The following is a 23,354-nucleotide window of genomic DNA, read 5'->3' as shown; positions in this document are numbered from 1 at the left end:
ACCGTCACCAGTGCGGTCTGTGTGACTGCTCACCCAGAGAAAGGCTGGAACTCAGTGAAGTTAGCCCAGCCAGTCTGCTGTGTCTCGGTCGCGCTCCCTGCTGAGCTCTCCCACCCGGGGGAGGTTTGGGATGCTGCGTTCTCTCCAGAATCCCTGAAATTTGCTGTCCAGCCAGGACCTGGAGATGACACCAAACACTTTTAAGACCTGAGAGGCTGTTCACAGGTCAGTGCAACATTTGGCTGCATTCCCATCTACCCGAATCTGACGTGTTCTGCTCAGAGTCTTCGTCCTCATCCGATTCAGATGCACGGTCCCGCTCCCGACCTCCGTTTTCCATGCTGCTCCTGGAGCTTCCCTCTGAGGTTTGAGAGACCCCGAACCTGGAAGAAAGGGAGAAGCTCATTAAGTTAAAGGTTTAATGAAACAAATCCACGGCATGCAACAAAGTGCAGTGAGGATGAAACACGGCATCAGCTTGACCTTGTTCTGGATTTAGCTTGAGTTGCATAGTTGATCTCCTTATCGTCCCAGATATCCTCCTCCTCTTCAGCATCATCAAACTGGCGTATCCTCTCTTTGCAGCAGGCTTCAAATGCAGCTGCGTTGGCCTGTGAACAATGAAAGGAGAGCTTTCAGTGGGTTAAACATCGTAACATCGTGGACATATTTATGAAGGAGCGTGTTGTGACTAATTAGCAGTGATGCGGTCCTTTCACTGCACAGCAGAAACACGCAGCTCACGCCCATCACTGGACGAGTTTTAAAGAATCACACACACTTACACTGTTATCATCAGCATCTAGATTGAAGTTTATTTCGGCGATTCTGTCAAACGTAGCGCTGAGGAGGGAGAACACACACAGAAGCAACAACACACACATTACATGTTTGGGACATTTCGATAAACTCTGCGACAGCTCGAGCCGCCTCCTCCTGTGACACCTGGAGGGCCAAACTATCTGAACAAAGACACCAAAGCTATCCTATGTCGCTGTAAGCCAGCAGTCAAACATGCTGGCCGCTGTTGCACTACACACATGATGCCAAAAGAATCCCTGGGAACTACAGATCAGGATGAAAACTCTGAACTCCTTTCCTTAGAAGACTTACTTGATATTTTCATCATGTTCGCTAAACTCCTCGTCGTTGAAGCCAAACTGATCCACAAAGCTGGCAGTCATCTGTTGGATCTGATAGTCTGAGAAAGCCTGTGAAGTTCAAGCACAACTGGTGAGCTCATACTTTTGTTCCTGGTGTCATCGTGAGTGTTGCGGCAGCGTGTTAAGATTTGCTTCTGAGCGCGGCTGCGATACCTGTTGGAGCGACAGGTCGTTGGGGAAAGGGCTCTCCATGTCATCGTCCTCACTGGACGAGTGCATATTGTGAGTGCTTACCTGCAGGACAGAGTGCAGAACAAGCTCAGTGTAACAGCGCTATGAGGTGTGTCAGTGTATTGAATGTACATAGGTCATGTAGGTCAAGACACTTCGGAGTTGTTGCTGCTGATATTTTTTATTTATTCGATAAATCATCTCAAAGCCCAAATTTGCTGAAAAGGTTGTCTGCTCTGCTGTGGGCTGCACGCTCCTGTCCTGATTAACTGCTGCTGCAGGACGCAGAGCTGGACTTAACGTGGGGGAAGAAGAGGAAGAAGAGGAAATGAGACTTACAGCACTGTGCAAAAGTTTTAGGCGGGTGTGGAAAAAATGCTGCAAACAAAGAAAGTTTCAGAAATATAAATGACTGTTTATTGGCCCCTAATGTATTCTGCAGCAGGACAACCAGACCAGACAGCCAAAGTGATGAAGAACTATCCTCAGCATAAAGAAGAACAAGTACTGAAGTGATGGTCCGGCCCCCACAGAGCCCTGATCAACATCGAGTGTGTCTGAGATTACATGAAGAGACAGAAGGATGTGCTTAGTTCACTGAGATGTTTGGAACGAGCTACCAGCCGAGTTCCTTCAACAACTGTGTGCACGTGTACGTAGCAGAAGGCAACGGCTGCTCACACCTAGCGATGGGCACCGGTATCGGTTCTGACATAAATGGTAGTAACGGTAGCTTTATTTTCCTGAGATGTCAGACACTTTGGATTCTAGCCAATCATTTTACCTTTGCGAGCGTAGTAGGCGGGGCCAGGTATGTAAGTTCTTTTAGAGCAGAGCTACAGATTAAAAATGCCCAAGGAGGACCGGTCAAATTCTTCACAGCAAAAGATGCAAACTCAGCTGCAACAAGTGCTTTAAGCTGATACTGTGATACTGTCAAAGGAGGTAACACCTCGAATCTGATGAAACACCTGGCGACGCATAGCGGGGTTTTTAAAGCCGAAAAATGCGCCGTATTTGATAGCTTGCTGCGAGACCTCACACCGAGCACATCTACTGCGGGTGTGGTGCCAGTTATCGGACCCGGAGCAACATCCCCCAAAAACCCGAAGAGGAGAGTCCTGGCCCCTAGCCCTGCCAGTGTAGCAGAAATGATGAGGATGATGATGCAGCAGCAGCCGTTCTTCTCTGCGTGAGTAGCTTAATGTTGTTCGTGTGTAATTTACGTTGAGTAGGCTAACCACGCTATTACATTAATGCATGTAAGGTGAACTAGCAAACATCATCATAGCTACATGCGGCTGTCTTCTTGTTTGATGGCAGATGCTCCCTTCACCCTGGCCAAAAAGGCTAAAATGACCAAAGAAAAAGTGGAAAACAGTTAAACATGAGAGGTTTAGGACAAAGTTTGTGTTTTCCGTTCTTTAAGCACTGGTTCGAGCACCGTTTAAGCACCAGTTTGGTACTGGTATCGGATAAAACCTAAACGATACCCATCCCTACTCACACCAAACGTTGATGTGATTTAGATTTCTCTTTTGTTCACTCACTGCATTTTGTTGACTGATGAGAATAAATGGTTAACACTCCCAGTTTTGAAAGCATCCCTTGTTTACAGCATTTTCTCACCTGCCTCAGACTTCTGCACAGTGCTGTACCTGCCAGGTATTTGGTGGGAGGGACTCACCAGTTCTACGGTATTCCTCCTGTTAGTTTCTCTCAGGGTCTCGTCCACAAAGCTCTCCCAGCGACCTCTGCAGTCTTCTGGCAGCTCTGCAAAAGCAAACACTGGTCAGTGATTTTCAGTTAAAATGGAAGATTTAATAGTCACACTGGACAACTGTATAAATACCTCTGATGAGGTCAGAGATCTGGGTCTGTACTGGTCCTTTCTCCAGGTTCTGGACCACCATGTTGGCTATTCTAGTCAGGTGACCCATGTTGCCTCTCCTGGTACCACCATCAGCCCTGACAGTCACAGACACAGTTATTACCTTCAACTCAAAGCACTGATTGTAAGAAAAAAAACACAGGAACCTACAGAAGGAAGACTTACTGTATTCTATCGTTCTCCTCCCAGGCATCAAGGATCCTTTGAAGCAGTCGACACTTCTGGAAGAGCTAAGAGTTTAAAACAGCAACATATGAGCGCTGTGATTCTGTGGAAATGTTTCAATGTCGTGTGATGAGGGCGGGACGTGCATAACCACTTACATGTGCCACGAGCGCACCGTGGATGCAGGTCTGTGGGTCGCTCGTCCCATCCGTTGTCGCGTCCTCCTCTTGCGCCTGAGGGCTGGACGCTGTAGCGCTCTCTTCGTGGTTCTGCAGGCCTAGGCCTGGCCGCTCCTCTGAGGAAGGATGGTTCAGGATAGAGGCCACACACAGCTCCACTTGGAAGTGCAAAAAGTTATTCCAGGAATATTTGAAGAACAGATCCTACAGGAGGCAGACACAGGATTTCCAGTACGTGCATTTCATTTTAAACATTTTAGCAAGTTACTGAGAAAAAACATGAACAGCTGATTCTGTGCCCTTTAACACGTGCTGGTAATATTGGAGCCTTACCAGTGACCGTGAACCAGTACAGCAGGGCAGGGTTATTTGAACCTGCTTTCACAGATGGGTAAAGAGTGCTTCCCAACCTTTTGACTAACGTCGTACAAATCCCATGCAATTTCCCAAAACACTGTACAATATACAAACGGCATCTTCTAGAAAGGTTAGCCTTACCAGTAGCAGGTCCATGGTGGCCAGGTTACAGAGCTCCTGGCAGATATTGGGTGCATTGGTCTGGAGCAGGGCAGCCACCAGCCGGGCCACATGAAGGCGAGCATTCCCCAGTGGCTGATCTAGAAGGCCAAAGGTCGTCAATATTGCACTTTTCTGAGGAAAGAGTGAAAGTAGCATATGGACATTATTATTATTATTATTAAAAAACAATGATGTATACTTTATTGATCCCCGTGGGGAAATTACTCTCTGCATTCACTCAGTGAAGCAGTGGGCAGCCACTAAGCAGGCGCACCGGGGAGCAGTGTGTAGGGACGGTACCTCGCTCAGGCGTACCAGGGGGTAGCCGTTCGGTAGATTCGAACCCCCAACCTTCCGATCACGGGGCAACCACTCTACCTACTGAGCTATCCCTGCCCCAAATCAAGTCAAAACTATAACATGACATTTAACAGCAGCGTCAGCTGTACAATACTGGAAAATGAGACCAGCGCTGAAAAGTGCAGTACCATTACAAACATGCAGCTGAGTGACTCCAGTGTTCAAAGGCTGCACCATGCTCATGCTTACACTCTGACTACACTGCAGTCTTTACCTTGGGGGGATCCTGAAGAAGCTGCTGGAAGTCCTTTAAATGGGGCTCAATGGCATTTAAAATACTGCTGTTGACAGTGTAAGACCTTTCATAACCCTGAGAATACAGATCCATCAGCCCTTCCAACCTGACAGACACAAGCAGAGACAATCAGCATATCAGCTCAGTGACTGTGACGGGTTTTTTCTACTGTCTCGACTGAGAGGCGAGTAAAATACAAATTTACTACATGATGTCACTTAAGAGTCAGGAAGACACCAAAATTAGCACAATTTACATCCTGAATGATTAAGAACTGGAGGGACTCACCCAGACCTCCTGGTCTCCAGTAAGGTAAGTAGCACTTGAGTTCCATTAACGATGGAGGCCTCGCTCCTCTCCCCCTCAAACATGTTCTTGAGAAGCCCCGCCACGCTCTCCTGCCTGGAACACATTTATGCACCATTAACAGGCCAGCTAGCAACAATGTTTTAGCTTCTGATGCAAAAGGAAGCATTTTCAAAAGGCACAAAGTCAACCTCACACACACCCACACAAAATCAAAGCTGCAGTCAAACAGGCTCTGCCAGCAGGTCTGTGTGTACACATGCTACAACCTGAGGTTTTTAATGCCTCTCCATTTCAGGTCAAGAACTAAGCAAACAACAGTCAACAATGACGCTGGTGTGTGGTGTGGACAGAGCAGGAAGAGCAGGCATGAGTGATGTGGGAAAGCTATCCCCACAGTTCCTACAGAGAGTTGTACGTTACTACAAACATACAAGCGCTCCGCAGACTTACGATTCTAGCACAGCCAATAGTGGGTCGGCTTCTACGTTCTCCTGCATCTGACTGGCCTGATCTCGGCTAAGGCGGATGATGTCACACAGCGTTTGGGACGCATTTGATTGTCTCTGAAAAATAAATAATCCAATTAAATTATTGGAACCCATCAATAAAAATGATTAGGAAACATCGAGACGACACTCGGCCAGCACAGCGAGCGCTGCACCCACTCACCTCCTCATCTTTGCCAGCATGGATGAGCTCTGTGAGTCTCTGAACCAACGTTTCCTCGTTTAACCACTAGGATTCAAAAGAAACAGATCATTTAAAAGCATGCGACAGGTTCGAGCTTACTCACAGGACATACGAGCCATTTCGGTCGCTTACATGCAGAACATCCTGTCTCAAAGGGGCAGGCTCCACACAACTGATGAGGCGAAGCAGCAGGTCCATCATGGCAGAGGCGTCAATGTGTTTCAGCACCAGACCAATAAAGCCTTCTTTTTTCTTTAAAAAGGTAATAACCTGGAAAATGACACAATGTGAAAGACTGTGGATTTTAACAGACAGCTAATGTCAATCTTAGATTTTCACATTTGAGGGTTTTTATGCTCTCTAGGCATGTTTTCACTGGACTCTTCCTCCGGGACTAGGAACCTTTGGAGGAACAGACTGACTTTCCAAAGTGGGGACGAGCATTTCTATTGAGTCCCAGGAAACTCAGCAGACCCCACAAAACGCCCTGCTCCAGTTGCTATTACTCTCTGAAACTTTGGTGTGTGGAAATGTTCCTAAATGATTCACTTAATCTGAGAGGAATTCATATCTTGTTTACTAGTTACCTGTTCGGTTTTCCTGGCAATGAGATTGCCGATGGTTTTGCTGAAGAAGCTGGCTAGTAGAGGATTGAGAGGTGGGTCCTGTTCCAGGAAGTGGTAGAGCATCTCGAGGAGAGACTCGTCTCCACCCAGCTTATCGTTTATAATGGAAACATCTGAGGTCAGAAGCTCACAAGCAACATTGGGAAACCTTGCAGAGGGAAAAACACAACAGACTGACGTTAAGATCAGATCTCTGTGTCAAACTAAAGATTTCAAAGTATCACTGCAAGTATGAGTGAAGGAAAAATTAAGGTGATGGGGTTACAGGTTCAACGTGTGTGAGGATTTAATCACAGCAGCAAAACGTGGATATATGCAAAAAGCTGGAAGTTTCTTTTTGCTGCGTTCCTTTCAAACAACAGTGCATATAAACTTCAGCATTTAATCTAAAAATACCAGCACGTGCATATCAAACAACAACAGCATTTTCCTGGTAAAGTTCATAAATCCTGAATAAATCCTGTGTATGTGGAGAGAGTTAGATTTCTTTATTATGTGACCCATGAGCTGAATTATTAACTGAACAAGTGAGTTAACTGTGGTGCTTGTATCTAATTGACATCAAGGCAAATCAATTCAACTCAGGCTCAACATCTGTCTTTGGAAATAGGTGCATGTTCCACTTCGTGTTCGTCTTGCTCCCAGTCTTCTAATCTAACTCTTAAGTAATGTCTCCACTCTCCCAGCAGTCTCTAAGAGTCAGTGTGGGCTCTCACTTAAAGCGGCTTCGCTCCTCCAGATCAGCAGGTGGCTCTGTGGTGATGAGGCTGACCAGCTCCTGCATGCAGTGGTCCTGGGAAAGGAAGAGGAGCAGCCGACGGTTTTGGGCCTTGCACTCCTGCAGGACGTCATCCTCCTCCATCAGCTCTCTCAGCGTCACGTCCTCCCTGTCCAGCAGCTGGTCAATGTGGGAGGTGGTGTGCAGGTCAAACTTCCAAAACATGGTGGCCGCTGGGAGGGGGGACACAGCCCTGGGCCGACAGAGCGAGGAGAGAGGAGTAGGACAGTTAAGAGTGAAAGGTTGGGATGAGGAAGCAGGGGCTCCAAGCTGACGTAAACAAACAAGAGGATTAGTACAGCACTAGTACTTCTATCCTTTTATACCAAAGACAATGTTCACAGCAACGGTAATATTCTGGGATTAACTTTAATCTGTCCTGTAAACAGCATTCTCTCACGGGCCTAATGTGACTCGGGTGATCAAAGTAAGATCTGGCCAACTGTAGTCACAATGTTGCAATAATGTAGAGCACATCATACAGCCTGCACTGAATTTTTCATAGGTTTATGAGACAGAAACATATGGTCTTGTCAGTGTTCGTGCTAAGCTGCGAGACATCAGGCAGTGTCGATGGCTGCAGAAGTTCAAACCTGGACCGTAACTGACGCTCTAACGTAACATGGAGGTGATATCAGTTAAGACAGAAAACGTTGTCATGATTTAAACGCACATTGGTCCAAGTAAACACAGTCATAGTGTAACTAGAAAAAGACACAAATGCCTGACAGTAAAGTGTTCACACATACCAGTGGATGAAATGTGGATATCTTTAATCAGACCTCCCCCACGGGCAGGCAGGCATTTGTGTTTGTGCAGACGACAGAGAGTGTGGCGAGGCCTGGCATTTATCAGCATGGGTCTCCTTTTAAAACGCGGGCCTCTTTAGGAGACGGGTCGCTGAGAGGCTCACCATACCCTGCACAACATGAAGGTTGATTATTAACTGACAAAAGGTACCAGGAGTCAATTCTTTTAGTAATCAGGTAACCTATTGCTTATTACATCCATTAATTGGATAAGAAATACTTTTGTCTTATTAATGAGAAATAATACATAATAATAATTTACATCATGTATCGTGTTCAAAAGACAAAAAACCCCACTGTAGTTTTTTATAATGGAAACCAAAGTTTTTAATATTCTGACTGCACACAACGTCTGCGCAGGCAGGTAAGCGCTCGCACTGCACGCACCTGCCATAAAAAACTTATTCTCTTTAAAGAATAAATAATCAAAAGTACAGTAAGTAAGTCACACAAACTACTGAAACCTAAGGCACGAAGTAAAACTGCCTCTACCCTTCTTGGAGGGCATTTTGTGTAAGTGGGCTAGTGAATGAGTGTGCATGTGTGAAAGAAACACATGCAATGAAGAAAAGCAAGAATATCAGGATTCTCTGAGGTTTGCCCCGACGTTGGATGCAACATTTCCTGCTCTAAAAAAACAGACGTTCTGATGGCGTTTTCGCACCTTGAGCAACTGTTGTTGGCTCTATATAAATAAAATACAACTGAACGGTAAAAATGTTAATGACTGATGTTAACACATCATAGAACATATTAACTTCAGTGTCCTGCCTAAAAGACCCAAGTCAGTCACCCATGTGTACTTTTACTGTCTTAGAAAAAAACAAATATATATGTAATACAATATGTTTCACTGAAGCCTTGACATAAATATGGTCTAGTACACCCCTTGCCCCCCTTTATACTCACTCCTTCTTGTTACAGGTATCACTGCCATATAAAGCAGGGCGGTTGGTAACAAGCTGCCTGAATTAAACATCATATCAGACTAATTTAACGGTTCATCTGCATATTTTATTTTGACTGCGTAAAACAAATTGTGGCGTCTGGCAGCAGCTACAAAGTTAGCCTTTCTTCACGTTGGAGCTTCCTGAAAGTGTTTTTTCACTCAAAACTGACTTTTTCCAAGTAAAGACGTTTCTCAATATAAACACGAGACATTCTTTATTTGAACTGAAGAAGTGAGTTACCGTATCTCTTTTGCTTTTGACCAGTGAGAATTACAATTAAGTTTATTAGATACTTATGTTAGCTAAAATATTGCTGTATAAAGTTGTTATTACGTTCAACTTCTGAGAGAAAATGACTAATATTTAAACTAAAATGAATCCTATATTATCACCAAGAGTAAAAAGAAGGCTTTAAGCTTTACGTTGAGCATAAATAGTGATTTATATCAATACCAACTGACAGGGAACAGCGTGAGATATTGTTATAAGATTATTTTCCATCTCGCCCAGCTCTACTTGTACCACAGTTGACCTCGTTATTTGAAGACTTCTCCATGGCTATCTGGCAATCCACCACTTTGACTTTCTATATATGACAGGGTAACACCTTGTACAAATGCTATGTGCAAGCTCATTACTCTACACATTGACTGCTTAGGTCAACTTCCCCCTCTTCTCTGGTGTAACAGCTCAATGTAACATATTGTTAGAATCCGTTAAAAAAGAGAAAAGTAATAATAAAGTACAAAATGCTTTTGTGACCAGGCTGTTTGTTTTGTTTTTCCCCCATGCAGTTACTGTGGTAGCTAATCTAGACAACCTAACACACCAGCAGAGACACGAAACAGCTACATCTGCTGACTTTGTCAAAGCCAAAGTGTCTCAGCGGGCAGTGCAACAGATCTAACTGTTGACCATGGAAGTAAAACTACAGGAGGAAATCAAAGTGCTTCCCCTTTTTTCTTTTCCCATTTTCCTGAGGAGGATCTTTGCACATGCAGCAGCAGCGTCCATCTGGCATGCATTTACAGAGTACACAAGCGCAATAATAACCCGCTGAATGCTCCCTGTGGACACCGAGCAGGAAAGCAAATGCTTGACTTTACATCCAAAATAGAACAAACCAGAGGCAACCTCAACAAAAACAGTCTTCTGGCACATGTAAGAGATGATGGAAAAAAAAGGAACAATGGCACACAAAGGGCACACATGTGGATAATGCGAGCCAACAGCAGCCTGTAATTAGGAGAGTTAAAAAAAGCTGTACAATCAAGCGAAAGGGAATCCCACCTGTCTGTTGCCATGAACTCTCCTTTTACTCACTGTGAATGTAAATAACAGTCCAGCTGATAGCGAACCAGTGTTCACTGGGTTGTACTAGAAACCTTGTGACACCAGCTACCAAATGATTAACCAATCCGCACACTTCAGAGGGCAAACAGAAGCTGCAGTTTTTGCAGTTTGCTGCTTAATTGCATTTTAAAGCACTGAAGCTGTAAAAAATGTTTTACGTTGACCAGACATATCTAAGACAGGCGATGGTCCCAAAATATTTTAAGTTAAATTTATGGAGTACCTTTGTCAGCCATCAACCATGATATGGCTTCAGACTTTGATCACATGATGGGGATGTGGTAACGCGTCACACTTTATAAACTGTTGTAACTGAAGTGATTTCTTAAGATTGTTTGACAATAAGAGACACTGGTGTGTAACTGAAGACATGTAAGCTGAGCTTCCACAGCACTGGCATGATCAACATGCACATCAACTGACTGACGGTGGGGGCTCAGATTTCTGTTTACTTTAACTCCAGAGGAGGGCACAAATGCCCAAATGATACCAGACTAACATGGGATCGATGCTACAGCACATACACTGCTGAAGTCACCAGTAACTCCAACATGAAAGATAAAACTACCACTTCACCTACAGAGTGTGTAGTTACTTCCAGCTCAGTAAGTCTGCGTTGCTGGCCTCAGCCGACTCCGAACACCCCTAAAGTAACGTTGGCTCTTTAGTTACCGAGCTATAAAAAACACATGCAGCATTTAAAGAGACGTATCGGTCAGAAAATGAGTTCTGTTAACGTCGACGGGACTAAACATTAACAGTTAACGACTATGTTACATTAACATCGATTAAGTAATCCAACAGCCATTACTGAGTCCTTGTGCGAAGTTAGCCGATAGACCAGCACTGGTATCTCGATCAGTGTTAATTCACGATATTTAGACACCAACTTCTAAAGTTGGGGAACAACTCAGCTAAGGTTAGTTCCTCCTTTTCTCTGATTAGCACATAAGCTAATTAGCTACCAACGGTTAACGTGTACTGAGCGGCCAACTTAAATAGCTCTCTAACTTGGGTTTAACTTTGTCGCTGCTGCAGCAGCAGGGTTAAGATTAGCTCTACGCTCAAACTCACGATAAGAATTCCCGGTTAAAACGTACCTTTGGTTGAATGTCCGCTGCGAGTAATTCCGTGTGATCCGAGTTGTTGCTGTTTTTCGTTAAGCAGCCAGCTACTAAATCACTAGCTGTCCAGCTACTGTTAGCTAGCCGTATGAGCTAACATACGTTAGCCTGTGAGCGAATAGTGATTTGTTTTGAAGAAGGGGTCAGTCTGCGACAGCACAGACCGCCGTTAGCTAGCTCAACTTAGCTAACGATAGTCAAATGTGGCTAAGAAGACTACAAAATAAACTGTTCCCCCGCGTGAATGACTACGTGGTGTTAATAACAATCCGAGTTATTTCAAATGCAAAGTGTATGATACGTACTCGCACACAAAGTAATTCAAACGCGGGGCTAAGTTTAGCACGCAAAGCAGGAAAAACTCAGTCATATTTTTCGAATCAAAATGGCGACATGGTTGCGGGCACGCGCGTCGGGGACGTGCCTCGACTTGAGACCGTGCACCGAGCTCTCCAAAACATCTTAAAGCGCTGAGTGATGCAACGCTGCTATCACACATCAAACTGTCCTCGTTTTCACATGAGATACATATTATTTCAAAACCTGCAGCTATAAACCTGCTGTCTGAAGAGTGCCGTTTATATTTAATTGCATTTTAACTAATAAACATTTACAGGCAAGATCATTCTGTAATTTTAAAACAATCGGTGGAAAATGCACAATAAAGACTTGACACCAGTCGGGTTTTCTGCTTTGTAGTGTACCATGGCTGCAGTTCGGAGTCTCACTTCGTTTATTTACGTTTTGCTTCCAGTGCACCTGAGACATGCACAATGGCACTGTTAGATTTACCTCCCAAGAAATCAACATTATCGAAGCAGCCTGAGACTATCTTGTTAGAGAATGGAACAAAAAGTGGCCAACATTCACAGAAGAGTGCTTTTCCTTTATTTTAATGACATGGACTAATTATGTCTGAAATAAAATAAGATCCATGATCTTCCTGGACAAGAAAACTGCTTAAAAGAGCAACAGCCTGTGCTGAAGAAGGTGCTCATACCTGATACTGACTTGCAAGGTTTTCAGAATTGTACAATCTGTACTCTCTACTACTTTCATTTTACACAGCATGTGTCTGGCCCCACACATGCCAAAGGACACACACCTCGTTTTTTCTTTAGGCTTAACCATTGACTTTATCTGAGTGTCCTTACCTGAGCTGGTCAAATTAGTTGATTCAATGAACCCGTCCTCCTGCCCTCTTGATGTTTTATCTGGACCTTTGTTTAGAAAGGTCTTTCAGTCCACTGGTCCTAGTGTGCTTACAATCATCAACGCCTCTCTGCTTTCTGGTCAGGTGCCTGTTTTTTGTAAAACTTGATGCTTCTCTGTTTATCAACTATAGACCTATCTCAAAATTACCATTTATCGCCAAGATTTTAGAGAATGTTGTGGCCAAGCAACTCACAGCGGTTCTTGATCAACATAACATTCTTGATCATTTCCAATCTGGTTTACGTAGAGCTCATTCCACTGAAACTGCACTTCTTAGAGTGTCCAGTGATATACTGATGAATTATGATGCTGAGTGCACTGCTCTACTGTTGTTGGACCCGACCTCTGCCTTCGATACTGTCGACCATCATATTCTGTTAGATAGACTAAAACACTGGGTGGGTATATCAGGAACGGCCTTGGAGTGGTTTAAATCTATGTGATCCTTCTCTGTGGCTTCCTCCAAGCTCAGGTCCTCTCTCACCTCTCTTGGTGTGCCACAGGTTCTGTCCTGGGACCTGTACTGTTTTTGTTATATTTACTCCCTCTTCAGGAACTTCTCAGCACTTTTAAGGACATTTCGTATCATTGCTATGCAGATGATTTTCAGCTATATATCTGCTTTAAGCCACATGATGTTTCTAAACTTCTAATCTTGCAGAGATGCTTAGATTCTATCAGAGGTTGGAATGCAGAAGATTATCTTCAACTTAATGCTGAGAAATCTGAAGTCCTTGTCTTTGCTCCTGATAAATTTGTACCTTTGGTATTAAAACATTTAGGCCCCCTCGCTTTTGTTTAATCTTCTATTAGGAAGATTGGTGTTACAGCTCTGTCCTTGGATATTCATGTTAAGCAGATTCATGCCTCCTTGGAACGTGTGCAGGGTGTTCAAAATGCTGCTGCAAGGCTGTTGACCAAGGCTTCCAGTTTCCCCATAATATAATCCTGACCCTCAGGACTGCATGGACTGGCTCCAATTTACAGCAGTGATCTTCCTCATCCTGATATTCCCAGCAGGTCCCTGAGGGCTTGCTGGTTGTCCAGCACACTAGATTAAAAACAAAAGGTGACAGAGCTTTTGTTTCTGTGGCTCCCAGACTCTGGGACTCTCTTCCACTCAGATCTGTAGACTCTGTCAGTTCTTTTAAAAAACAGTTAAAACCCTTCTTTTTAAACTTGCCTTTGGTTGATGTTGTTTTATGTTCTAGCTTCTGTGAAACACTTTGTGATTTTATCTTGAAAGGTGCTATACAAATACAATTTTACTTACTTTTATTTTACTTACTAGCAAAATAAAACCCATATGGGCAGACTCAGGACTTTTGCCTGAGTGTGCAGCAGTTTACAATGAAAGTCAAAATGCAACCTTCTTTCTGTGTTTGATGACATTCATTTTAGACAAAGTATGTATTAGAAACTCTATGAAACAATGTGAATTAGTTCAGCTGTGAAACAAGCTTCATTCTAAGTAAATATGCATGGATAGCACATGTTGGATGATCTAACAAGTGTTTAAACTATGGCAGCAGATATTTTTTTATTAAGGATACATCCATCCATCCATCTTCATCCGCTTTGTCCGGGGCCGGGTCGCGGGGGCAGCAGCCTAAGCAAAGGATACAATTAGCTTTTTTTCTGCTAAAACAATGTAAATAGTGGATAAATAATAACCTGAACTTTACAGCAACATGTTTATGAAATATGATAGAAAGTCCAAGCCTTCAGATTTTCCAGTCACTCTCATGACTGACAGGATGTGACCTGTGGCAGGTAGTAGCGTAAAACGTAAAGGAGGAACTGCGTCGATACAGAAAACAAATGGACGATCGTTTCTGTTAAATATCACAACGACGTCCTGTCTTTACTTTCAGTATTGTTACCCAGCCATTTAGGCCAACTGTACACGGGCATAATAAACGCGCGGCTGTTTTTCTTTGTTGGTTTTAACGTGAACTAACTACAGTTTATTTTTAGCTCTTAATTTTTTAACCCTGTTTGCGTCGTCCTTCTTTCGCTTCCTTCTTTCCTATCCTCATTCCTTCCCTTTCACTTCACCTCCTCTCCTCGTCAGTTTCTCGTATCCCACAATGCATTGCGATCACTCGTTGGATCATGGACCAAAGCGGTAAGCAAAATGCAAAGTAGGGCCGAGACGTTAGCAAAACTTGTTATTCATGCTATATATTTTTTAACCTGCGTAGCCGTTTTCATACCAGCTCTAAGAGCTAACGTGACTACAAAGCCCCCTCGTGGAAAGTGGTTTTGCTAAGCTAACCCGTAATCTTCCAGGGGAACATTAAAGCTTGAATGGTACGGGCTAGCCAAAAAAGGCTTGAGTACTTCTCGCCAAAAGTTAACGTTACGCCCTAAGTTGGTCTGGAGGGTTACACGAAATGTTCCACCAGAGTTTATGCAATTATTAAACTCAACTGCAAACTATATATTCTCACATGTTAGTGGGTTTACGGCTAGCTGCGATTTAGTTGGGGCGCGAATGCGGCTTGATTGTTAGCATATGCTAACCACTTAGCTGTATAAAGAAACTATCTTATAACGAGTCTCTTGACTGTTAACCCACATACACGAGCCCTTTTTTGCTGATAGTATTAAGGGCGAAACGCTAACGTTGTTAATCTAATTTCCAATTGTTTATATTACTGCAGTGTCACTAAAGTGATAAACCATTGCCAACTATAAATATCTGCGGCTCTGAGCTCCTCCTCGCTTGTTGTGGCTTTGCTAAGGGACAGGTACAAGTTTCTGTGTCGTAGGCGACATTGTGAGAGTGGGTGCAGGTGGAAGGTATCACGCCTGGAAAGGTTGTGTGTGAATGAAGCGTGTGGAAAGGTGAAGATGAGTATACGTAATGAAGGTGGATGAGTTGTATATTTGGGGTCAGCCATCCAAAGCAACGGGCAATACACAAGAATGGCAAAGAGTCCATGCAGGGTAGAGATGAGTGTCAAAGATGATTTGTTACTGAATAATAATGGCGCGAGTGAAAGGAAGAGTTACAAGATGGTAGTCCACTAAAGATGTTAACATTTTCATTGGGAGTGACCAACACGTACAGCATTAGATGTCTCATATTGAGCAGTTTGGAGACAAAGGCAAGGCTGGGACAGAAGATGGAGCTGCCAGGCAGAGGTTGGTGTGATAGAAGATGGGGATTGGATGAGACGGAGGCAGATGATCTACTGTGGAACCCAAAAAGAAGCATCCTGTTTAACCTATGAGTCACTGAGTTTCACCATAAAGTCTAATTCCAGAATGAAATTATTTGTAATCTATGTAACCAATGTAAACAGGCAAGGGACTCTGTTACAAGCACTGTCACAATCCAGTGACGTCCTAAAGGCTTTAAAAACAACTCTTTGTAGATGGATATGTGTAACTGTTAAATTTTGGTGTGGCTCTTGAGTCCACCACATGAGGTATCCCTCACTAACTCTGTAACTGTCCAATGTACAGCGCAGAACATATAGCAGTCTGTTTCAGTTGATATACTCTTTTTCTTCCACAGACAATGATCTTCAAGGAAGCGATGGCTCTGGGAGTTTGGGAGGCCCGGATGTTCGCAGACGAATCCCCATCAAACTTCTGTCCAAGCAGCCAATAAGGAGCAAACCTCAGCAGCGCCCCCAGAGACCTGTCAGCAGAACTTGTAAAAGTGAGCCTGGAGAAGATGGTAGGCACACTATGTGGTACAAAATGCTCATTAGCACTAATGTTTTTATGATGTCACACTGTATAGGCAAAAGTATTGGGCCACACCTCTTAATCAAAACTTTTTCAATCCTATTGCCACTGTATATAAATTTGAATAGCTGGCTGCCTTTACAAACATGGGTCATTCACTGAATTCAAGAGTGGAGCTGTAAAATATTGTGGCAGTTGAAATAAGTCAATTCATGAAATGTTTCTTACATTTGCAGCCCACATAAAGCTACAAAGCAGTGCCAAGGTGCATGGTTTGTAAAAATTGCCAATGCAGAGTTCCATTCACACCAGCACAAACTCTGCACTGTGGGTTTTGTGGCTGAGCAGCTATAATATGTAGGTAGCCTAGTACGTTTGCCTGTAAAGTATATAAACATAGCATGCTTAATGATATTCAACTCTTTGTTGGTTAGTTTTTAAAGTAGCTAATGCATTGTTGTTGGTGTCTTTCAGCTGGTGTTTGTAAAGGTCAACATTTCCTCTTTTCAAAATAATGGAGTTCCTTTTCTGCAATATAAGTTTTGAGATAGGGCTGTTTGATATAACGATATATATGACGATATATAAACATCTATGGTTTCATTTTACGCTGTCGTTTGTTTCGTGGTGTCGCAAAATAAACTGTTTACAGCAATATTTTTTCATGGTTCTGATGGTCGCTGTAGTTATTATTAATTTCTTAAAGTTCTCTATTTCTCTTATATTTAATATAACCACACTACGGATGGACAAGCGCCTGTTTTTATATGCGTGTCCGCTTGTTTATGTTCCACATAAACCTTTCACAATAAAGCTCAAGATCCTGTTGAGACTTTTCAAAATAAACTGAATCACGTGAAAGATGCAGAGTATTTACGGATGAGAAGTAAAAAAAGAGCCGCCAAAGTGCTAAAAAATAAACCTTAGACTCAAACGTTAGAACAGGCAGGAAACACTTCACCAAGTCGAGCTGCCCGAGATTCACAGACTTTACAGAAAATGTAACATTTTTGTGATTTATATCGTTATCGGACGATAGATGTCTTATATCGGGAGATGAGATTTTGGTCATATCGCACAGCCCTATTTTGAGATGTTCCTTTTTCATATCATTGTCACATTTCACTGGGATATATGTGCAGGATATGGAGTAGACGTTTCTTTCATCCCCACTCCAGTGGGTTGGGCTGCACACTTGATTTGGCTGCCCACAGTGTGCTTTGTCTCTCCTCCTGGCCCTGAACCACGAATGTTTCACAAGTTAGGCAAATGTAAAAAACATTACACAACGGAGCCACCATGCAGTATATTAAGTATCTCTGTGGAGGGAGAAAAAATGTTCATTTTTTCTTCTGGTGGTAGGAGTCATTGTAGACTCGATGACGTGTTACACAGGTATCAGCGACGTACTCGTGGGCTGAACAGAGATGATGTGCCAGTGGTAGCAACAGACTTACAGGTTGACATGTGGGCATCTTTCTTTACCAGTTGTTGTGCAGTGACACTTGCAGTGGTAGTTTGAACATTTCTTTGGGCAGATAGAGCTCATAGTTCATCCATATTTGCTGGCTCATCTTTGTTATTTGGACTTGATCCAAAATACTCAAAAAAAGGATCTCAAGCATTTTTGTATGTTGTTGTACTTTTGTACAGCTGTCTCTGTCGCTCACAGCCGTCATTTATTCTTGGCCTGACCTGTCGTGGCGTATCAATTACAATACATCATAACAGTATCAGTTTAACAGAAAGTGTAACACTTGTATTATTGATGCTTTTACAGTCATCCAGTCTGGAATCATAATACGTTGGCACACAGTAGCACTGTGACAGCCTACTGCCATATGTCATCATGCTGTTTAAGGATTAACTGCGGCACTTGCACACAGTACAGAAGATGGATGTCCTTTTTATTATTTTCCTCATAAATTCAGTTTAGATGTTATTAAATGTTATTTATGTGAAGTTTCTGTTGTTGCCATACCGATGCTGATTCTTCTTTCTTTTTTTAACAAAGTAATCATGAAGTCGATGATGAGGACAGCATCAAGTAAGCCTTTTAGATTTTATTTGTACCTTTCATTTTAGTTTCCATGTACATGTAATTGTCTTATACACACAGAATATTTTAAGCTCCTTTGGATAGTGACACTGTGCTTTGTTCTTGCCCTCCTCTTTGGGAAAAGTGTCAGGTTTTTTTAAATACTGTTTTATTAATGCTACTCTTGTTTTTTTTCTTTCTACTACAGATAACTTTGGCTTTAAGCAAGAGGACAGGTTTGACTGTGGAACTAAAGCTGGTGATGTGTTTGCAAGTCAGAGGAGATTTCCACAACCGTTGTTCTGGGACTATAAGGTACGTCTGCTGTGTGAGGGGAAACAATATTAATGATTAAGTAGCATCATTACCAGCATCTGGCACGCCAGTAAGACGTGTAGTATTGGAATTAAAGAAAAAGTATACAATGATCTGGTTTTAGTGGTCATTACATGCGTGTCATATTTTTGTGTCCTCTTATTTCAACAGTTAAACTTGATTGGAGAAAAGGACGACGTTCCGATTCACTTCTGTGACAAATGCGGTCTCCCTATTCAGCTGTATGGACGGATGGTACATGTTTTATTGCTGTGTCTCTGCACAACATCTCAGAGTCATGTTACTGTCTAACTCTTGCCAATTTGACTCCTCAGATTCCCTGCAAACATGTTTTCTGTTATGACTGTGCTCTACTTCATGAGAAGAAAGGAGAGAAGATGTGCCCAGGGTGAGACTATTTAACTTTGGTACATGGCAATGAGGGTAAAATAAGGATGGCTGGATGCCAGAAAAGTCGACTCCTGCAAGTACTTTGAGCAGCAGGGGCATAAAATCACTACAGTATAAAGCCACTAAGATGTCCCTGATTTAGGCTCCGGCCACACTAATGTGTTTTTGTTTGAAAACGCATCGTTTTCTTTCCGTTTTGGCCTCCCGTCAACACTGAAACGGCGGTTTTGCTCAAGGAAAACGCAGCGTATTCAAAACGCTTTCGAAAACGCACACATTTGAAAACGGTGCTTTTGCGTCGCAGTGTGGACAGCGAAAACAGACTTTCAAAAACGATGATGCGTGTTAGAGCTGGGCGATATAAGATTTTTTCATATCACGATATGTTTTTTTCATTTCAGGCGATAACGATATCTATCACGATATCAGCCAAATAACTATATTTGTAAGATTTAAATGTGCCGTTGCTCACAAGTAAAATGTGAAATAATCAGCAGCTTGTTTTGATTTAAATATTTATTTCCCATAATAAGTTCAACAGGGTAGATGTACTTAAGGAACATGAGACTTTTTCAGATAAATAAAGGCAAATATTGCAAACTACACAAAAGGCAGCCGCTAAAGCGTCTAAGTTTCAAAATAGAACAAACGAAACAGACTAAACTGTCAATTCCACTTAGAAACAAAATATTAATTCTAAAAATAAATCTTAGTTTGTTTTACAGAAGAACAGACAAAACTGACTAACTTTTGTCAATATCAAATAAACTGAGAACTAAAAGGAAATTCTCGATCTCTCCTTGTTGTATAGCTGAGCTTTTCAAACAGTTGTAACAGTTACTTCAGTCTGACAAAAGCCGAATGACGAATCAGCGCTTCCAGCCAGAGACTGAGCTGCACCGCTTTATTGTATTTCCAGACTTGCTTTCGGCACATTTACAGTGCGCGCTGCTCTGTTTTTTGTCAGACTTGAAATAGCAGAAATACCTTCACACTGCGGAGCTTCTCTGGCTCTTCCGTTCGACAATCTCTCCGGCGTTGGAACCATCATCTGTTTTCTCTTCGGTAACCTTCGGTCACGCTCGGTTGATTTCTCTAGTCGGCACACTCATTTCCTCCGTTACCCGGGCAGTACGGCGGCTGGCTGCTTCCCAAACAAATACACATGTGCGGCTTGGCACTTGTGCTGTACGGAACAAGTCACGTGACGTGACACTGCGGCTGTGATTGGTTCGGCTCTGCGCTACGTAATTTGGATTGGCTGTTCTTTTTTTTTTTTTTTTAAGAGGACTAGAGCGGTGAGGCCTATCGCAATAGTTTAATTTTTCTATCGAGAAAAAGTTATTTCGCAACACATATCGTTATCGTTATATTTCCCAGCTGTAGTGTTAGTCATGTGATGCAGTCATGTGACCAATTAAACACAGATAGCGGAGGGTATTATACAGCAGCTGTTCTGTTTGACAGCCCTGTTAAAGATGAATATCAGTCTGTAGATGCTTCAGAGAGCTTTTCTTCAAATTCTTTAACTCTCACTCGCTTTTGCGACTTTGTACTTTTGTGTTGCTCACAGCAACGACTCCACGTCATCGTTAGTCTATTTAAAGAACTCGCTGCTTTTCATCGACATTCTGCCGCCACGTTTCAAAGAGCCGGAGAGTAAATAAGCGGCAGACGGAAATGAGGCAGGTCGAATCTTCACGCATGCGCAGGACTGGAACGTAAGCGTTTTCAGACGTTTCAATGTGGACGCACAACTCTGTGAGAACGACTGAAAACACTAGTGTGGACGCGGAGCGTTTTCAAATCTATCCAGGCTAGTGTGGACGTAGCCTTAGTGACGTGAGGAATGGGACCTCAAGAAAATCTGAAGCCAACATCTGAAGTCTTTTGTCCTGTAAAAGTGAAACGGGAACCTGAATAATCTGTTAAAACCTGCAGTCGTGTAGATTGACACCCACGCTGCCAGGTGCACGAAGCACTCTGAATCATTCTCTCTGACAGTTAAAGTCTTTCCACCTACCTCCTCAACCAGATTGAAGACAGTTCTTTGTGTTAGGCCAATATTTTACTTGCTGAGCTCGTAGAAATACTGCCTACTGAGCATTCTGATAGCAAGGAAAACTAAAGGCAGCACTTACAGCATCCACTTCAGGATTGTAGGGAGGCTGGAGCCCATGCAGGCTGTGATAGGCTGAACAGAGTACACCCTGGACAGGGCTAATAGAGATGGTATCTACTCAGCTCCACTCAACTCGACTGTGTTTTGGTCTTTTTCTATTACAACCGAGTCGCACCTCAGTGTACATAGGGTTGTTGTAGCAATGTGTCCGAAACTCTGACTTTGTTTGTTTGAGACACAAATACAGCTCAGTAATTGCAATGGTATACCTCAGCCTGTGGCTTCTTGTCAGGCTTAAGGGCCATGAAGTCGGTTTTCACGAGCCTTCATAATGTTGGCAGGTTTCAAAAATGGCAGCTTTGATTTTTCTGATGGAGTTGCTCCTCTAACTCAGCGAGTGACGCCGTAGACTGGACAGTCAGTGGCATGCAATCTGCTGAGGTCACAGAGGTTTTTGCATTGACCCCGCTCACTGCAACCCCGGCTGAGCAGGGACTAAAAAAGCACCTGGTACAACCACCTAATGGAAAACTGAGTCGAGGTGAGTAGGTACCAGTGGAAAGGGCCACATTGACCAGTTGGGGCGGTATGGTGTTGGAGCTGTGGTCTCATGAAAAAAGGTCCTGCGGTTTAAGCCACGAACAGGCTGTGTGGAGTTTGCATATTGTCTGTGAGTACTGTGAAGTCCCCCAGTCCAAAAATAGGTTGATTAGATCAACAGCGAACTTGTCCAACTAAATAACTGAGCTGTTTGACTTTGTCTGTGTTTCTTCAGCCTGACCCTCTATAACTGCACAGACCCGGTTCAGCGCATTGAACAGTGCCAACGTGGTTCCCTCTACATGTGCAGCATTGTAGCAGGATGCAAGCGCACCTACCTGTCTCAGCGTGACCTCCAGGCCCACGTCAACCACCGCCACATGAGGGCTGCCAAGTCTTCTGCAGGCCGCCAGGAGCCCGTGCACCTGCCCCCTGCTTCTGATGTATCTGAGCGTTTCCGCCTGCCTCCACCTCACTTACCCAAGAACCATGTCCATCTCACCAACCCGCTCCAGCACGGGAGCCACGATCCTTACAGTCAGCCGCCACCTCCCTCCGCTCACGAAGGCCCGCCCCCGACTCCTTCTCTGGGTCCTGAGACATTCCGCATTGCCACGGTAACAACTCGTAAGCACAGTAATCTCATCACTGTGCCCATTCAAGACGACTCCTCTTCCTCTCGCGAGCCCCTCTCTGCTGGGCCAGGCCCTGGCCAGCCACCCCACCACCACCCCGGGGACTATCCTGGCCAGCCTCCCGTAGTGTCGCACTCTCACCATATGATGGCACCACCTCAACAGCATTTTGGTCCCCCACCTCCCCCGCCGCCTCCCATTACCCACCCAATGCAGCATCCTCCCCAGGCCTCTGGGACACCACACATGGTGTACAACCAGGCCCCTCCTCCCCCAATGTCCACAGCGCCCCCACCTATTACTCCTCCACCAACGCACATGATACCCCCTTACATGAATCACCCACCCCCAGGACCTCCACCACAGCATAGCGGCCCTCCTGTTAATGCCCCACCACCTCATCATTATAACCCGAACTCCATGCAGCAGTTCCCTGAAGACCAGGGTACCCTCAGTCCCCCCTTCACCCAGCCAGGAGGGCTCAGTCCTGGGATGTGGCCCGCCCCAAGAGGACCCCCACCTCCACGAATGCAGGGACCCCCTCCCCAGGGCCAAATGCCTGGTCCGCACCATCCGGATCAGGGCCGGTATCGGCCCTATTATCAGTAAACTACCACCGAAATGGGTCTGTCATTCTGTTCCATACTGCTTGTCTGAGTAATGTGATAGTAAACCTCAGGGTTCCAGGTTGTAGACATTGATTTCCATAAAACTGCCCAAAGCAAATGTGTATGTGGTGCACACTCAAGTTAACTGTGCTAAACCTTCCACTGAACATACTTTTGACTTGGAAGAGAGCAGGAGTGTCCTGTTTTTGAAACAACATATGGTAAACATGTCTGTATATATGTTAGCTGATGCCACACATGTACATTTAAAGATGTTGAGTCAATAAATTTTTAACAGCACATTTCTATCCTTTTGTTTGACATGTGATGTAGTACAATGTCAGCTGGTTTCTTTAACAGAAGTTACTGAAAACTACATTTATCACTTGGTCTGACTGACGAGGTCTTCAGTATTTCTCATTAAAAATATATTGTGGAAAAATGAA

At 43.8% G+C, this 23,354-nt stretch overlaps 2 protein-coding genes across 7 annotated transcripts in view; one reads left to right on the top strand and one right to left on the bottom strand.

Annotated features, from left to right (window-relative positions):
* Nucleotides 1-14,025, bottom strand: part of LOC147309384 (serine/threonine-protein phosphatase 6 regulatory subunit 2-like) — a 21,038-nt gene extending 7,013 nt beyond the window's left edge. Inside the window, exons 1-20 of one of the 4 annotated variants that reach the window (XM_086270397.1) lie at nucleotides 12,477-14,025; nucleotides 7,836-8,005; nucleotides 7,025-7,279; nucleotides 6,270-6,456; nucleotides 5,815-5,952; nucleotides 5,662-5,727; nucleotides 5,443-5,555; nucleotides 4,972-5,085; nucleotides 4,663-4,789; nucleotides 4,068-4,220; nucleotides 3,549-3,773; nucleotides 3,391-3,455; nucleotides 3,187-3,302; nucleotides 3,022-3,107; nucleotides 1,317-1,397; nucleotides 1,114-1,211; nucleotides 786-843; nucleotides 484-611; nucleotides 259-383; nucleotides 34-178 (exon numbers count right to left, since the gene is read on the bottom strand). In XM_086270397.1, coding sequence (XP_086126523.1) covers nucleotides 34-178; nucleotides 259-383; nucleotides 484-611; nucleotides 786-843; nucleotides 1,114-1,211; nucleotides 1,317-1,397; nucleotides 3,022-3,107; nucleotides 3,187-3,302; nucleotides 3,391-3,455; nucleotides 3,549-3,773; nucleotides 4,068-4,220; nucleotides 4,663-4,789; nucleotides 4,972-5,085; nucleotides 5,443-5,555; nucleotides 5,662-5,727; nucleotides 5,815-5,952; nucleotides 6,270-6,456; nucleotides 7,025-7,251 — 2,252 coding nt within the window. In that variant the 5' untranslated portion in view covers nucleotides 7,252-7,279; nucleotides 7,836-8,005; nucleotides 12,477-14,025. Of the gene's footprint in view, nucleotides 1-33; nucleotides 179-258; nucleotides 384-483; nucleotides 612-785; nucleotides 844-1,113; nucleotides 1,212-1,316; nucleotides 1,398-3,021; nucleotides 3,108-3,186; nucleotides 3,303-3,390; nucleotides 3,456-3,548; nucleotides 3,774-4,067; nucleotides 4,221-4,662; nucleotides 4,790-4,971; nucleotides 5,086-5,442; nucleotides 5,556-5,661; nucleotides 5,728-5,814; nucleotides 5,953-6,269; nucleotides 6,457-7,024; nucleotides 7,280-7,835; nucleotides 8,006-11,298; nucleotides 11,735-12,476 lie in introns of those variants that run through there. The other 3 variants (XM_086270399.1, XM_086270396.1, XM_086270398.1) reach the window with 3 other exon arrangements.
* Nucleotides 10,936-23,354, top strand: cbll1 (Cbl proto-oncogene-like 1, E3 ubiquitin protein ligase). Of its 3 annotated transcripts, none has more exons than XM_086270402.1 (7): nucleotides 10,936-11,117; nucleotides 16,064-16,228; nucleotides 18,254-18,286; nucleotides 18,486-18,592; nucleotides 18,764-18,847; nucleotides 18,928-19,001; nucleotides 21,901-23,354. In XM_086270402.1, the coding sequence occupies exons 3-7, from the start codon at nucleotides 18,259-18,261 to the stop codon at nucleotides 22,907-22,909; spliced, it is 1,302 nt and encodes a 433-aa protein (XP_086126528.1). In that variant the 5' UTR covers nucleotides 10,936-11,117; nucleotides 16,064-16,228; nucleotides 18,254-18,258; the 3' UTR covers nucleotides 22,910-23,354. The 3 variants fall into 3 exon arrangements, with proteins under 3 accessions (XP_086126528.1, XP_086126527.1, XP_086126526.1); XM_086270401.1 differs by lacking the exon at nucleotides 10,936-11,117 and adding an exon at nucleotides 14,343-14,665; XM_086270400.1 differs by lacking the exon at nucleotides 10,936-11,117 and adding an exon at nucleotides 14,730-15,687.

The sequence above is a fragment of the Aulonocara sp. 'chitande type north' Nkhata Bay genome, linkage group LG17 (assembly GCF_057382095.1).
Source record: "Aulonocara sp. 'chitande type north' Nkhata Bay isolate Kocher_YH1m ecotype deep benthic linkage group LG17, A_spYH_male_GT1.1, whole genome shotgun sequence".
NCBI lineage: Eukaryota > Metazoa > Chordata > Actinopteri > Cichliformes > Cichlidae > Aulonocara > Aulonocara sp. 'chitande type north' Nkhata Bay.
Note: the sequence above shows the minus strand (reverse complement) of the source record. Positions and strands in the feature narration are given on the sequence as shown.

Excerpts from the sequence above, each read along its gene's own strand:
- cbll1 (XM_086270400.1), top strand. The coding sequence starts at position 15,576 with ATGTTAACATTTTCATTGGGAGTGACCAACACGTACAGCATTAGATGT. Across the intron at positions 15,688-16,063 it reads GATGGAGCTGCCAGGCAGAG|ACAATGATCTTCAAGGAAGC; the intron begins GTTGGTGTGATA and ends TTTCTTCCACAG. Across the intron at positions 18,287-18,485 it reads GATGATGAGGACAGCATCAA|ATAACTTTGGCTTTAAGCAA; the intron begins GTAAGCCTTTTA and ends TTTCTACTACAG.